The 14,330-nt window shown below is 44.2% G+C and overlaps 2 protein-coding genes across 2 annotated transcripts in view; both read right to left on the bottom strand.

Annotated features, from left to right (window-relative positions):
* limk1a (LIM domain kinase 1a) overlaps window positions 1-14,330 on the bottom strand; it is a 526,526-nt gene that overhangs the window by 69,135 nt on the left and 443,061 nt on the right. The window lies entirely within an intron of this gene.
* Window positions 11,115-14,330, bottom strand: part of abhd15a (abhydrolase domain containing 15a) — an 8,671-nt gene continuing 5,455 nt past the window's right edge. Inside the window, exons 2-4 of the mRNA XM_070437368.1 lie at window positions 13,217-13,529; window positions 11,370-12,578; window positions 11,115-11,334 (exon numbers count right to left, since the gene is read on the bottom strand). Of these exons, the coding sequence (XP_070293469.1) occupies window positions 11,929-12,578; window positions 13,217-13,529 (963 nt within the window). The 3' untranslated portion in view covers window positions 11,115-11,334; window positions 11,370-11,928. The remainder of the gene's footprint in view (window positions 11,335-11,369; window positions 12,579-13,216; window positions 13,530-14,330) is intronic.

Raw genomic sequence — 14,330 nt, 5'->3', positions numbered from 1 at the left:
AGAGAGAGAGAGAGAGAGAGAGAGAGAGAGAGAGAGAGAGAGAGAGACTGTGAGGAAACACGGAAGCAGCTCAACCATGTCAGGAGTTCTGGTTTTACTATCCTTTTGGGGACCAGAAGTACGGAAAAGTGGGGACATTTCGCCAGTTCCCACAAGGAAATGTATTTTAGGGGTTAGATTTAGGGAAAATAGGATTTTGAATGGGAATCAATTGTTTGATCCGGAGAGAGAGCATGTCAGGTGTGATTGTAAGAGAATGGTTGTGTCTGTGGAGATCAATTTAGAAACTAGCAGGTCATATGCTGCTTTTTTCTTATGCATCGCTGTGAAACACCTGAACAAACAGGCCGACTAGAACAAGGCACAACCTTTACAGCACAGACACTATCCTTGTGATGTCTTTGAGGCCAGGGCATGTGTGTGAGTTTGTGTATGTGCGTGTATACCTGCCTACATGTGTGTGCTTGACACAGCGCCATTCGTCATAGCATCCCTGGGAAGAGGGTGCTAACAAGACTCACAGACCACACTGCCTGGGTTACACAATGCAGGAAGGTTCCACAATAAGAGAGAGAGGGGGAGGGGTTGGAGTGAGAGCGATAGAGAGCGACAGAGAGACAGAAAAAGAAAGGAGAAGGGAGAAGGAGAGAGAGAGCGTGTGGTGGTAGTTTGTGAGAGAGAGAGAAAGAGAGGAGAAGGGAGAGAATGAGAGAGGGGGGAGAGATAGAGATTAAGACAAAAGGGCTTAATTTTCTGACAGAAATACTCCTCAGTTTCACCAGCTGTTTCACCAGCTGTCCGGGTGGCTGGTCCCGGACGATGCCACAGGTGAAGAAGACGGATGTGGAGATCCTAGGCTGGCGTGGTTACACGTGGTCTACGGTTGTGAGGCCGGTTGGACGTACTGACATATTCTCTAAAATTACGTTGGAGGCGGCTTATGGTAGAGAAATTAACATTAAATTATCTGGCAACAGCTCTGGTGGACATTCCTGCAGTCAGCATGCCATTGCACACTCCCTCAAAACTTGAGACATCTGTGACATTGTGTTGTGTGACAAAACTGCACATTTTAGAGTGGCCTTTTATTGTCCCCAGCACATGGTCCACCTGTGTAATGATCATGCTGTTTAATCAGTTTCTTGATACCTGTCAGGTGGATGGAATATTTTGGCAAAGGAGAAATGCTCACTAACAGGGATGTGAAAGAATTTGGGCACAAAATTTGAGAGAAATAAGGTTTCTGTGCATCAGGAACATTTCTGGTATCTTTTATTTCAGCTCATGAAACATGGGCCCAACACTTTACATGTTGTGTTTATATTTTTGTTTAGTATATAGAGGGGGAATGGAGAGGAAAGAAAAAGCGAGAGATAGCTTTTACTCAAATATCCAAACCCAGCCTACCAAACAGTGAACTGATAGCTGCCACAGACTGGAAAGCGACATTGTGTGTTCTCTCGCAACCCCTCTCTCTTTCCTCCCTCTAGAGACATCAAATTATATTGTTTTCTTCCATGGCAATGAGTTAAACCACATTTTCACGTGATAATAATTTTGCATTTCACAAACAAAGTCTCTCTCTCTCGCTCTCGCTCTCGCGCTCTCTCGCTCTCTCGCTCTCTCTCTCGACTGCAGATGTGTTTGGGATTTGGGTGTCAAGCGTAGTTCAGCCCTGCTAAGGAACAGAGAGTGACAATCATAAAGCTACCCAGCTAGCACATTCGGTTCCTTGGAAGTTGTGGGAAAGTATGTTTTTGGTTTGACATTGGTTGTGAGAAGAAAGCCATAAGTTTCCTGATCGATAAAACTGAATGTTCTGACAACATAAGTGACAAAAACACACAAAAAACAAAGGCTCAAGGCTATCCGCGCACGTTTGTTCACGCACAAATGAATTCCAGCAGCCAAACAGTGCTCTGTGCACCCGCCATTTGATGAATGGAAAGAAACATCTGTTAAAACACCCAATTAGTTTAATGACATTCGACGATTGATGACATTCAGCGATTGAATTGATGCGTCTGCTGCTGCCCGGGCGCTTCAGTCTCGGCCAGTCATCTCCTCCATGGAAAAATGTCAGTGTTCTCATCAAACCACACAGCATTTTGGAGTGTATATACCACCTGTTTTCAAGTCCATTCGCTCATTTTTCATGTGGCTGACATTCGGTCATGATAAATAATGTTGTAAAAGTCTACAGTTTTCTTGACATTTTTAATTATTGTGATAGTCTCATGTTTTACCGGTACGGCATACCCCCACTATTTTTTTTTCTGGGATGCCGTACCGTGCCGTACTGGACCGTACAGGCTTACTTTCACCCCTGGAGCTAAGAAACATATGGTTCTCAGAACATTATGTGCTAGCTGGGTACCTAGCTGTCACATGGCATTAGCTCTCTCCCATAGTGTMTGGCTACCCTCCCTTAGCTTCAGGCACAGGCGTTAACACACAAGTCCTTAAACCTTAGCTACACATGATACTACAAACAGGAATTCATGTACTAGCTAGCATAGAGAATAACAACGCTTTTCCTTGCAGATATCCCCACACCACACCCAATATGCACCATAGCCATTTAACCCTTTACACTCGTGGGAATTGGCCTATATGGATAGGGCTATGTTGAAATGTTTCTTACAGAAGAATTATGGAAAGCATTTACATAACCATGGTAGCAATTAACAGGGAACAGTTTGGAGATTATGGTGAAATGATTACACTAAAGGTGAGGACACAACAGTTCACCTGACACAAGGCTGAATCCAAACATTACACTGTAGATACATTCAACAATATGATGAGAATATTCTTGGAAGATATGGGGTAGGTACAACATAAGACAAAAAAAATACAAGGGTTTGAGTAAGAGGTCAAACTGGTGTCTCCAAGTGGCCACACACCTCTCCAATTGTGCACAATTTAAACATTAGACAGTGTAACAGTTCCTAAGTAATTTTAATGCACTTTCATGACTCAAAGATGAGCTTTTTGAGCTCTCCTAGCTGTGACGTTGAGGAACTAGAGAAAGCACATTTGTAGTTGTTTTGTTTGGAACACAGCCCTGCATCACACAATTGCTGTTGTTGTTTACACAATCCAAAAGCGTTACATTATAAATCGCAGTCTGGGTCAGGGGGGGATAATTTGAAAGCTTGTTCTATTGCCAACATGATTAGCTAAATGATGAAATATGATCTTTAGGTGTGAGGATTTCACAAGGTAATGCAGAGAAGCAGATCATTTTGGTGCGCATAGAACGGAGTCATGAGTGAATTCAGATGTGTGGTCCATTTTCTTCAAAATACAACAAACATAGGCTCATTCTGTTCAGGACAACCCAGGGTTTAATGCCATGTCATCTTCTAAGTGTACATCAAACATCGTGATAATAAACGTTGACACTGTATACTACATTAGGAGTCCCAGCCTACAAAGGGAAACCCAGCCTCGAGCTGCCCAGTGACGCGAGCCTACCAGACGGGCTAAATATATTTTGTGCTCGCTTCGGGGCAAGCAACACTGAAGCATGCATGAGAGCACCAGCTGTTCCATACGATTGTGTGATCACACTCTTTGTAGCCGATGTGAGCAAGAAGTTTAAACATGTCAACATTCACAAGGCTGCGGGGCCAGACGGATTACCAGGACGTGTACTCAGAGCATGCTCTGACCAACTGGCAAGTGTCTTCACTGACATTTTCATCCTCTCCCTGACCAAGTCTGTAATACCTACATGTTTCAAGCAGACCACCATAGTCCCGGTGCCATAGTCCCGCCTAAATGACTATCGCCCTATAGCACTCACGTCGGTAGCCATGAAGTGCTTTGAAAGGATGATCATGGCTCACATCAACACCATCATCCCCGAAATCCTCAGCCCACTCCAATTTGCATACCGCCCCAACAGATCCACAGATGACGTAATCTCAATCGCACTCCACACTGCCCTTTCCCACCTGGACAAAATGAACACCTATGTGAGAATGCTGTTCATTGACTACAGCGCAGCGTTCAACACCATAGTGCCAACAAAGCTCATCACTAAGCTAAGTACCCTGGGACTAAACACCTCCCTCTGCAAATGGATCCTGTACTTCATGACGGGCCCTCCACAGGTGGTAAGGGTAGGCAACAACACATCTGCCACGCTGATCCTCAACACAGGGGCCCCTCAGGGGTGCTTGCTAAGTCCCCAACTGTACTCCCTGTTCACCCATGACTGCATGGCAAAGCACAACTCCAACACCATCATTAAGTTTACTGACGACACAACGGGGGTAGGCCTGATCACCGACAACGATGAGTTAGATTATAGGGAGGAGGTCAGAGACCTGGCAGTGCGGTGCCAGGACAACAACTTCTCCCTCAACGTGAGCAAGACAAAGGAGCTGATCGTGGACTACAGGAAAAGGAGGCCCGAACTAGCCCCCATCGACGGGGCTGTAGTGGAGCGGGTCGAGAGTTTCAAGTTCCTTGGTGTCCACATCACCAACAAACTATTATGGTCCAAACACACCAAGACAGTCGTGAAGAGAGCACGACCACGCCTTTTCCCCCTCAGGAGACTGAAAAGATTTGGCATGGGGTCCCCAGATCCTCAAAAAGTTCTACAGCTGCACCATCAAGAGCATCCTGACCAGTTGCATCACCGCCTGGTATGGCAACTGGTCGGCATCTGACTGTAGGGCGCTACAGAGAGTAGTGCGTACAGCCCAATATGTCATTGGAGCCAAGCTTCCTGCCGTACAGGACCTACAGTTGAAGTCGGAAGTTTACATACACCTTAGCCAAATACATTATAACTCAGTTTTTCACAATTTCTGACATTTAATCCTAGTAAATATTCCCTGTCTTAGGTCAATTAGGATCACCACTATTTTAAGAATGTGAAATGTCAGAATAATAGTAGAGAGAATTATTTATTTCAGCTTTTATTTCTTTCATCACATTCCCAGTGGGTCAGAAGTTTACATACACTCAATTAGTATTTGGTAGAATTGCCTTTAAATTGTTTAACTTTGCCCAAATGCTGTCTCTTATACACATCTAGATGTGTATAAGAGACAGCAATTTGGAAGACTCATTTGCGACCAAGCTTTAACTTCCTGACTGATGTCTTGAGATGTTGCTTCAATATATCCACATCATTTTCCTCCCTCATGATGCCATCTATTTTGTGAAGTGCACCAGTCCCTCCTGCAGCAAAGCACCGCCACAACATGATGCTGCCACCCCCGTGCTTCAYGGTTGGAATGGTGTTCTTCAGTTTGCAAGCCTCCCCCTTTTTCCTCCAAACATAACAATGATCATTATGGCCAACAGTTCTATTTTTGTTTCATCAGAACAGAGGACATTTCTCCAAAAAGTATGATCTTTGTCCCCATGTGCAGTTGCAAACCGTAGGCTTTTTATGGCGGTTTTGGAGCAGTGGCATCTTCCTTACTGAGCGGCGTTTCAGGTTATGTCGATATAGGACTCGTTTTACTGTGGATATAGATACTTTTGTACCTGTTTCCTCCAGCATCTTCACAAGGTCCTTTGCTATTGTTCTGGGATTGATTTGCACATTTCAAACCAAAGTACGTTCATCTCTAGGAGACAGAACGCGTCTCCTTCCTGAGCGGTATGATGGCTGTGTGGTCCCATGGTGTTTGTACTTGCGTACTATTGTTTATTAACAASAMATTTGTGAAGTGGTTGAAACACTAGTTTTAATAACTCCAACCAAAGTGTATGTAAACTTCCGACTTGAACTGTATATACTAGGCGGTGTCAGAGGAAGGCCCAAAAATTGTCAAAGACTCCAGTCACCCAAGTCATAGACTGTTCTCTCTGCTACTGCACGGCAAGCGGTACCGGAGCGCCAAGTCTAGGTCCAAAAGGCTCCTTAACAGCTTCTACCCCCAAGCCATAAGATTGCTGAACAATTAATCAAGTGGACAACCGGACTATTTGCATTGACCCCCTTTGTTTTTACACTGCTGCTACTCGCTGTTTATTATCTATGCATAGTCACTTTACCACTACCTACTTGTACAAATTACCTCGACTAACCTGTACCCCCGCACATTGACTCGGTACCGTTACCCAATATATATGTGTTACTCTTTTATTTTTTATTTTTTTTCTTAAAACTCTATTTTCTTAAAACTGCATTGTTGGTTAAGGGGCTTGTAAGTAATTATTTGACGGTAAGGTCTACACCCGCTGTATTCGGCGCATGTAACAAATAAAATGTGATTTACATGAGTTTTATGATATGGAAATGTGAAGTGCACATTTTGACTCATGGTTGTTTGGCTTTCTTGTATGACATCAAAGTGGTATTTATTATAATCCTCAACATCTTATCTTTCAAAATACATTGAGGACTCTTAATTTACAACTTTTCCCTCACTCAGACAACAAAACATTTGCTAAAGTTTCCCAATTAACAGGAGTTATGGGGCAACTTGTCATGCGCTGGGCAGTTCAGACCGTTTGTCAGTCAAAACCCATACAGAGCAGTGAATCGGAGACCCTGAGCTCTGATGTCATGTATAGCATGTTACTAGCTAGCAGTGAGGTATTTTCCTAGCAGATAACACTAAACCCACATTGAACCACAGAGGCTATACATACAGGATTTGATGTGTTAGCTAGCTATAAAGAATAATAGTGAGCCTTTCCTTAAGCAGATATCACCACTGACCCAGTATGAACCACAGAGCATAACATATAGGATTGAGGATTTGATGTTCTATCTACAGTACATAGAGAAGGCTTTCCTTAGCAGATATCACAACACCCAAACCTAACACAGAACCATATAGAATTTGATGTAATAGCTAGCTAGGCCTTTCCTAGCAGATATCCCCACACCACACCCAATATGCCTATGGCATGTGTCTGCAGAGGAATGTGCTAAAGGCACCACAAATATTCTGCTTGAGATGGAGCTACTCACACATCACCATCACCAACCCAACTGAGGGTGAGGAGAGGAGGGGAGGAGAGGATTGGGTGGGGGGAGAGATAGGGAGGAGGAGAGGAGGGAGGAAGGAGGTGGAAGAAGGTGAGAGGGGAGGGTGGAGAGAAGGAGTGGGGGGGTGAGGGTGTTGGAGGAAAAGAGGAAGAGAGAAGAGGGGGAGTAGAAGGAGAGAGGAGGTGCAACAGGGTTGAAAAAGCTCCAGATGAGCAGATGTTTTTCCTGACGATCTGACATGTGAGATTCTTGTGTTTATTTATGTTTTTCAGAAATACTGCCTGGGCTGGCAGTCACAGATTCTTAGAAGTTTATGCAGCTGTACATATTAGCATGCAAGGGCAACATATTGGATAAGAGAAGAGACTTGGAATCCGAGCTACATCGGCTAGGCTAAGCTATACTTCATCACTGCAAATGAGAACAGTAAGTCAGCGACCCAACGTGACTGGTGTCAAATTCACTGGTCCATGTGAAATAGCACACATTACACGCATTATTGATATATGACCTGAGGGTGGACATAGGCTGAATACTGGATATACTGTAACTACAAGTCCATAATGTCCGCTCTGCACACATATTGTATGCATACTTGCATTTAAAAGTACAGTATATGAATTCATGACTTTATTGATTTGATTTAATACACATAATTCTGTGCATTTTTGGCACAAAATAAATGTATCACTTCCCTGATTAGATTTATTTGTGACTTGGCAGATATCTTTTTAAACCAAGGCTATATCTGGCCTCCATGTGCTGTGCTCCAGTTTCCCAGCCAAAAGCAGCAGAGCTATAGCTGTGTCATTGTGTCTTTTAGGCAGTCTCTCAGAGAGAGAGAAACCATTCAGAAACCTAGCCAGTGCTGCCACCTTCTGGACACTAGAGGTTATTGGGATGTGGTCTTAATGACATCATTGTGATGGGTAAATAGATCAGACGATAACGCCAAAGTAAGAGTATCATTAGAAATGTAGGTCAGGCATACAGTTCTTAGTAGAGCCATAAAGACTTTATATGGCTCTGCTCTGGTTGTTAGGCGATATACCCTTCACACAATATAACCTGTTCTCCTGTGCATAAGGTTGGAAACGTATGCTCTATTAATGTTGCTGTTGTTTTATGTTCATTATTTAGACTATTTTCTGTGAATTATATCACGGGTAGTCCTTGAATCATTACAATAATGTATGTTTTCATTGAGTGCATTATAAAATGTGTAAAAAGTGACTGCCGGCATTTTGCAACATTTCTTAAAACGGTCTCGTGAAAATCAAGATAGATTCATCTGTAGCTGTGTTGGGTCCAGTATCCATTCGTCATAACGTTGTTTAAATTCAATGCTGTATTAGCCGCTGTGATTAGATACTAATGCTATCTATACCAGAGGCTTCAGCTTTTCAAAAACTTGTGGAATGTCACTTGCACCCAAACCACTAGATGGCCCTCCTTACTTTAGGGAAATATTACAGTACATCAACACAGAACTAGCCTACTTCACTTAGTCATCAAACAAATCCCATTATAATATCCTCTCTATTCCAAAGCAGGTTTTCTCACTGATCCATGCATATATCTTGATTATATCAATGGACTAGGTTATTATAAGCTATGTAAGCTAATGAAATATCAATCAATGCAAATTCAATTGGACAGACACAGACGTTGGGGCTGGAATTAAATAAGCAAAGTGTTAAAGGTCAATCCAATGTTAACAACTTAATTGGGCCGGGAGGCTGAGAGGCCTGGTGGTTAATGTTTCTGTCGCCCCTATGTCTGTCTGCTCTAGTTGACATTTCACTAAATGAAAATGAACAACAAAAGAATGAGCATTCTAGGCAGGCTGCTTCGGCTCATAGTCATTTGTAGAACCAGAAAAACTGTTGTAACAAATAACAGTGGCTATGTTCTGTGCTGAAGTTGTCTGGGCACTGGGATCATATGTAATACCTGTATTTACATGGTAGTTACAGTGTCATTACAATGTAGGTGCACATTGTTACATTACAACCATAAGGCCTGTTTGCATACTGTGATGCAGAGGTTTGCAAAAGGGGAGAGARAGTAGACTACATATACAGTTGAAGTTGGAAGTTTACATACACCTTAGCCAAATATATTTAAACTCAGTTTTTCACAATTCCTGACATTTAATCCTAGTAAAAATTCCCTTTCTTAGGTCAGTTAGGATCACCACTTTATTTTATGAATGTGAAATGTCAGAATAATAGTAGAGAGAATTATTTATTTCAGCTTTTATTTATTTCATCAACATCCAGTGGGTCAAAAGTTTACATCACACTCAATTAGTATTTGGTAGCATTTCCTTTAAATTGTTTAACCCTGGGTCAAACGTTAGGTAGCCTTCCACAAGCTTCCCACAATATTTGGGTGAATTTTGGCCCATTCCTCCTGACAGAGCTGGTGTAACTGAGTCAGGTTTGTAGGCCTCCTTGCTCTCACAAGCAATTTTCAGCACTGCCCACAAATATTCTATAGGATTGTAGTCAGGCTTTGTGATGGCCACTGTAATACCTTGATTTTGTTGTCCTTAAGCCATTTGCCACAACTTTGGAGGTATGCTTGGGGTCATTGTCAATTTGGAAGACCCATTTGCGACCAAGCTTATATCTTCCTGACTGATGTCTTGAATGTTGCTTCAATATATCCACATCATTTTCCCCCTCATGATGCCATCTATTTTGTGAAGTGCACCAGTCCCTCCTGCAGCAAAGCACCCCCACAACATGATGCTGCCACCCGTGCTTCAGGTTGGAATGTGTTCTTCAGTTTGCAAAGCCACCCTTTTCCTCCAAACATAACAATGATCATTATGGCCAAACAGTTCTATTTTTGTTTCATCAGAACAGAGGACATTCTCCAAAAAGTATGATCTTTCCCCATGTGCAGTTGCAAACCGTAGGCTTTTTATGGCGTTTTGAGCAGTGGCATCTCCTTACTGAGCGGCGTTTTCAGGTTATGTCGATATAGGACTCGTTTTACTGTGGATATAGATACTTTTGTCCTGTTTCCTCCAACATCTTCACAGGTCCTTTGCTATTGTTGGATTGATTTGCACATTTTCAAACAAAGTACGTTCATCTCTAGGAGACAGAACGCGTCTCCTTCCTGAGCGGTATGATGGCTGTGGTCCCATGGTGTTTGTACTTGCGACTATTGTTTAATTACAAACAATTTGTGAAGTGGTTGAACACTAGTTTTAATAACTCCAACCAAAGTGTATGTAAACTTCCGACTTGAACTGTATATACTAGGCGTGTCAGAGGAAGGGCCAAAAATTGTCAAAGACTCCAGTCACCCAAGTCATAGACTGTTCTCTCTGCTACTGCACGGCAAGCAGGTACCGGAGCGCCAAAGTCAGGTCCAAAAGGCTCCTTAACAGCTTCTACCCCAAGCCATAAGATTGACTGAAACATAATCAAGTGGACACCGGACTATTTGCATTGACCCCTTTGTTTTTACATGAGGATTGGATGAGGATCTGTAGGGACACACTGCGGAGAGATGTCTAATTAGATCACACAGACACCACGCTCACGCAGACCCACACACGTAGGACCACACACGCAGACCACACACACACAAAGACACACCACACCACCACACGCAGACCCACACACACACACAACACACAACACACCAACACACCACACACACACACACACACACACACACACACACACACACACACACACACACCCACACACAACACACACACACACACACACACCAACACACACACACCAAGACACAAAGCCACACACACACACAACACACACACACACAAAGACACAAAGACCACACACACACACCACACACACCAAAGAACACACAAAAGACACACACAACCCAACAAAAGAGCAATCGGGCTCTGGGCACACAGCTATTTTAGGAGAGGTCTAAATGGAAAACTCTCCATGCGTTTTATGAATCCTCAGACAAACAGAACTCTGCTTTACATAGTCACAAAGTTCAAAGTATGACACGTACAGTATTGTACAGTACATAAAGTTCCACATACAGTAACTGAAGACTATTTAATTCATACAATGTTACTGTAATTATTTCTGGACAAAAAATAACAGTATGTGACCAAAATGAAATGATTGCATGATACATGTTCCCTCATAGTTTTGTTTTTATTACATTGTTCCTTACCAATCATTCACATCATTTAACACATTTAACAGAAGTTTAACATTGTTGAGAAAACTACAGGAAAATCAACATGTCACTAACAGTGCCAATTCAAAGTCGCAGATTCCAGCTACATTCAACAAACCTCAGTCAGAGTTTGAATTACAACATGTGGGAAAACCCACAAACCCAACAGGTGCGGCCTAACCCTAACCCTAACCCTAACCCTAACCCTMACCCAGTTCAGCAAAACATCACAATATCATTACACACATTTTCCTCTTGAATCTGATTGGCTCGTCTGAGAAATACTGGCAGTCCAGTGTCCAGACGGGCATTTTTGGACAGTCACCGGGCGGGGGCACACGCACACAAACACACACAARCAGGCTTTTCTGGTTACCCCTAGTGTGTTTTGAAGTGTTCATCCTCAATTTCTGAGAGTGTGTGTGTGTCGATGAAACCCTGTTCCATCAATTATCCAGGTGACTGGTGCACACAGATTCATTTTCAGCCCTTAAATGCAAAGCTCTCTTGTTCTGCAGATACAATCCCTTATCATCCATAATATCAATCCCTTGTCATCCATAATATCAATCCCTTATCATCCATAATATCAATCCCTTATCCTCCATAATATCAATCCCTTATCATCCATAATATCAATACCTTATCATCCATAATATCAATCCCTTATCATCCATAATATCAATCCCTTATCCTCCATAATATCAATCCCTTATCATCCATAATATCAATCCCTTATCATCCATAATATCCAATATCATCACCCCAGCTCATCGTGTATAAGACCTCTGCCAGTTGTAGATAGTGTGTATATTATGTGAGCATGCGGGCAGCCTCTTACAGGTACTGACACTACGATGTCTGAAGACTTTGCCCTGGCTGCTACCCCCTAGGCCCCTTCGTCTGACAGCCTGCTTAGCCCTCTCCTCTGCCGCAATGAAGTCCGTGGTGGCCCTGAAGAACTCCAGCAGGGCCTGGTGGCTCCAGCTAGTCCCAGGGGACCCTCCACCGGTCACTCCCCCAGAGAAAGCACTCCCTTCCTGGGTGTTAAAGCCACAGTGTCCCCCCCTGGTGGTCAGCAGCAGGAAGAAGTGGGGGTTGCTCTCGAAGAGTTCCAGGGGTAGGGTAGACTGGGGGTCTCCTCTGATAGGGTCATCCTGAGCACAGACACTCAGAACRGGGATGGCGACTTCGTCTACRTCCCGGAGGGGTTCATTGCGTTCCCAGTAGGCCTCCCAGGCTCCCCCACTGCTGCTGCTGGTGCCCGCTGCTATGGCCGGGGCTCCTTTAGGGCAGAACAGCACCTCCTCCAGGCCACGCAGGGAACAGCTGGAGAAAAGGGTGTCGGTGTGCACTGTCTCACCCAGCACTGTCCTGTACCTAGATATACAGTACACAGACATGAACACACACACCCACACACACCACACACACACACACCACACACCACACACACCACACACACACCACACAACACACCACACACACAACACACACACACACACACACACCACACACACACACACACACACACACACACACACCACACACTAAAACATAAAACAAAGCACACACACAACAACACCAGCACACAACAAACAGTACAATCAGTAATCATCTGAAGTGCTGAATGGTCTATAACATCCTTGTTAGCATTGATTGTGAAACCAAAGTTGGGTCCGATGCCCTGCTAGATCAATAGCACGGTGGGCAGCGGTTGCCATGATATGGTTTATGTATTTTAATCAAGTCTGTATATCAGGGTTGGACATTATTCTTTTCTTCTCCTCTTCATCAGGTTTCTCTCTTTCTCTCTCCACCTCTGCTCGCCTCCATCTCTCCCTACCTTCTCCCTACCTGTTTGTTTGTCCTCCTCCCTCTCCCTTCTCTCTCTCTTCTCTCCTCCTCCCTCTCCTCCTCCCTCTCACTCCCCCCTCTCCCTCCATCTCCCCTCATTCCTCTCCTCCCTCTCCATCCCTCTCCTCTCCCCCTCCATCCCTCTCCCTCCTCCATCCCTTACCTGTTGGGCATATCTTCTGGTAAGTCCACCAGAGCCAGTGTAGGGGCCAGATGGGTCCTTTCTCAACCAGTCTGGCAAGCGGAACACTGGCGAGAGGCAGGCGGCGGCCGTCACGTAGCTGGATGAACCACAYTCTCCCAGGTAGGMGAGGAGGAGRCCGGACCCSGTGCTCTCRCTCACCGCGTACAGCCGGCTCACGGGCTGCCTGTAGCGCATGTAGCGCACGGCCTCGCGTAGGTCCCCTGGGTCGCCAAACTGCTGCAGCTTGACGGTGCTGAGGGGGGTGGCGTTGTGGCTGCGCCGGTTAAACACCACGGGTAGGTAGCCATGGGACAACGCCACCTCACAGAGCTGAAGGACAGAGAAACAGAACATAGTGTAATTCATAGTGTTAGGTCAATGTAAAAGCCCTATTTAAATACATGAATTCATTAATGCATGATGTTTCAACTGACTATGAACTGTTACAACACCAACACAGGCTGCATCTGACATGGCATCCTATTCCCTCTATAGTGCACTAATTGAAGTACAGTTTTCTAACATAAGGATGATGAGGTATAAAGCAGATTATCTTTGCTCCAGTCTTCCATTTGTTTTCCCTCTGGACTTCTGGACTATGCTGCCAGTGTCGAGCCCATAAGGAATTCTTGTCACTGAGACTCGAGAAACACGGAAGTATGCACACGCCAACACTCACACTTAAACTCATGCCTGTACAGTCGCAGACACACACACCTACACACTGTCAYTCAGAAGCATGCACACGCCTGCAGTACATCCTGCCACACATATGCCTACACAGACCCCTGCACACACTCCTGCGCATGCATCTGCACACACATTTACACACTGCCACATTCTTCAGACGAACGATGCCAAACTCTCACAAACTCCCACAAATATTGAAGGTCCACCATTCAGCCTGAACATAGCTCTGTGAACAAGACCAAAGGGATTTGTCTCTGACTCGACCAACCGTAGAAATGGAGGAAGTAGAAATGACATCATCACTCTCATAACACAGCTGTTAAATGCAGAGGTAAAGTCATCGTATTGGAGGGGTATCACAGTCAAGTTCATCATACTGGAGGGGTATCACAGTCAAGTTCATCATACTGGAGGGGTATCACAGTCAAGTTCATCATACTG

The sequence above is a fragment of the Salvelinus sp. IW2-2015 genome, linkage group LG4p (genome assembly GCF_002910315.2).
Source record: "Salvelinus sp. IW2-2015 linkage group LG4p, ASM291031v2, whole genome shotgun sequence".
Classification (NCBI taxonomy): Eukaryota; Metazoa; Chordata; class Actinopteri; order Salmoniformes; family Salmonidae; genus Salvelinus; species Salvelinus sp. IW2-2015.
This window is presented reverse-complemented; position numbering and strand designations above follow the sequence as displayed.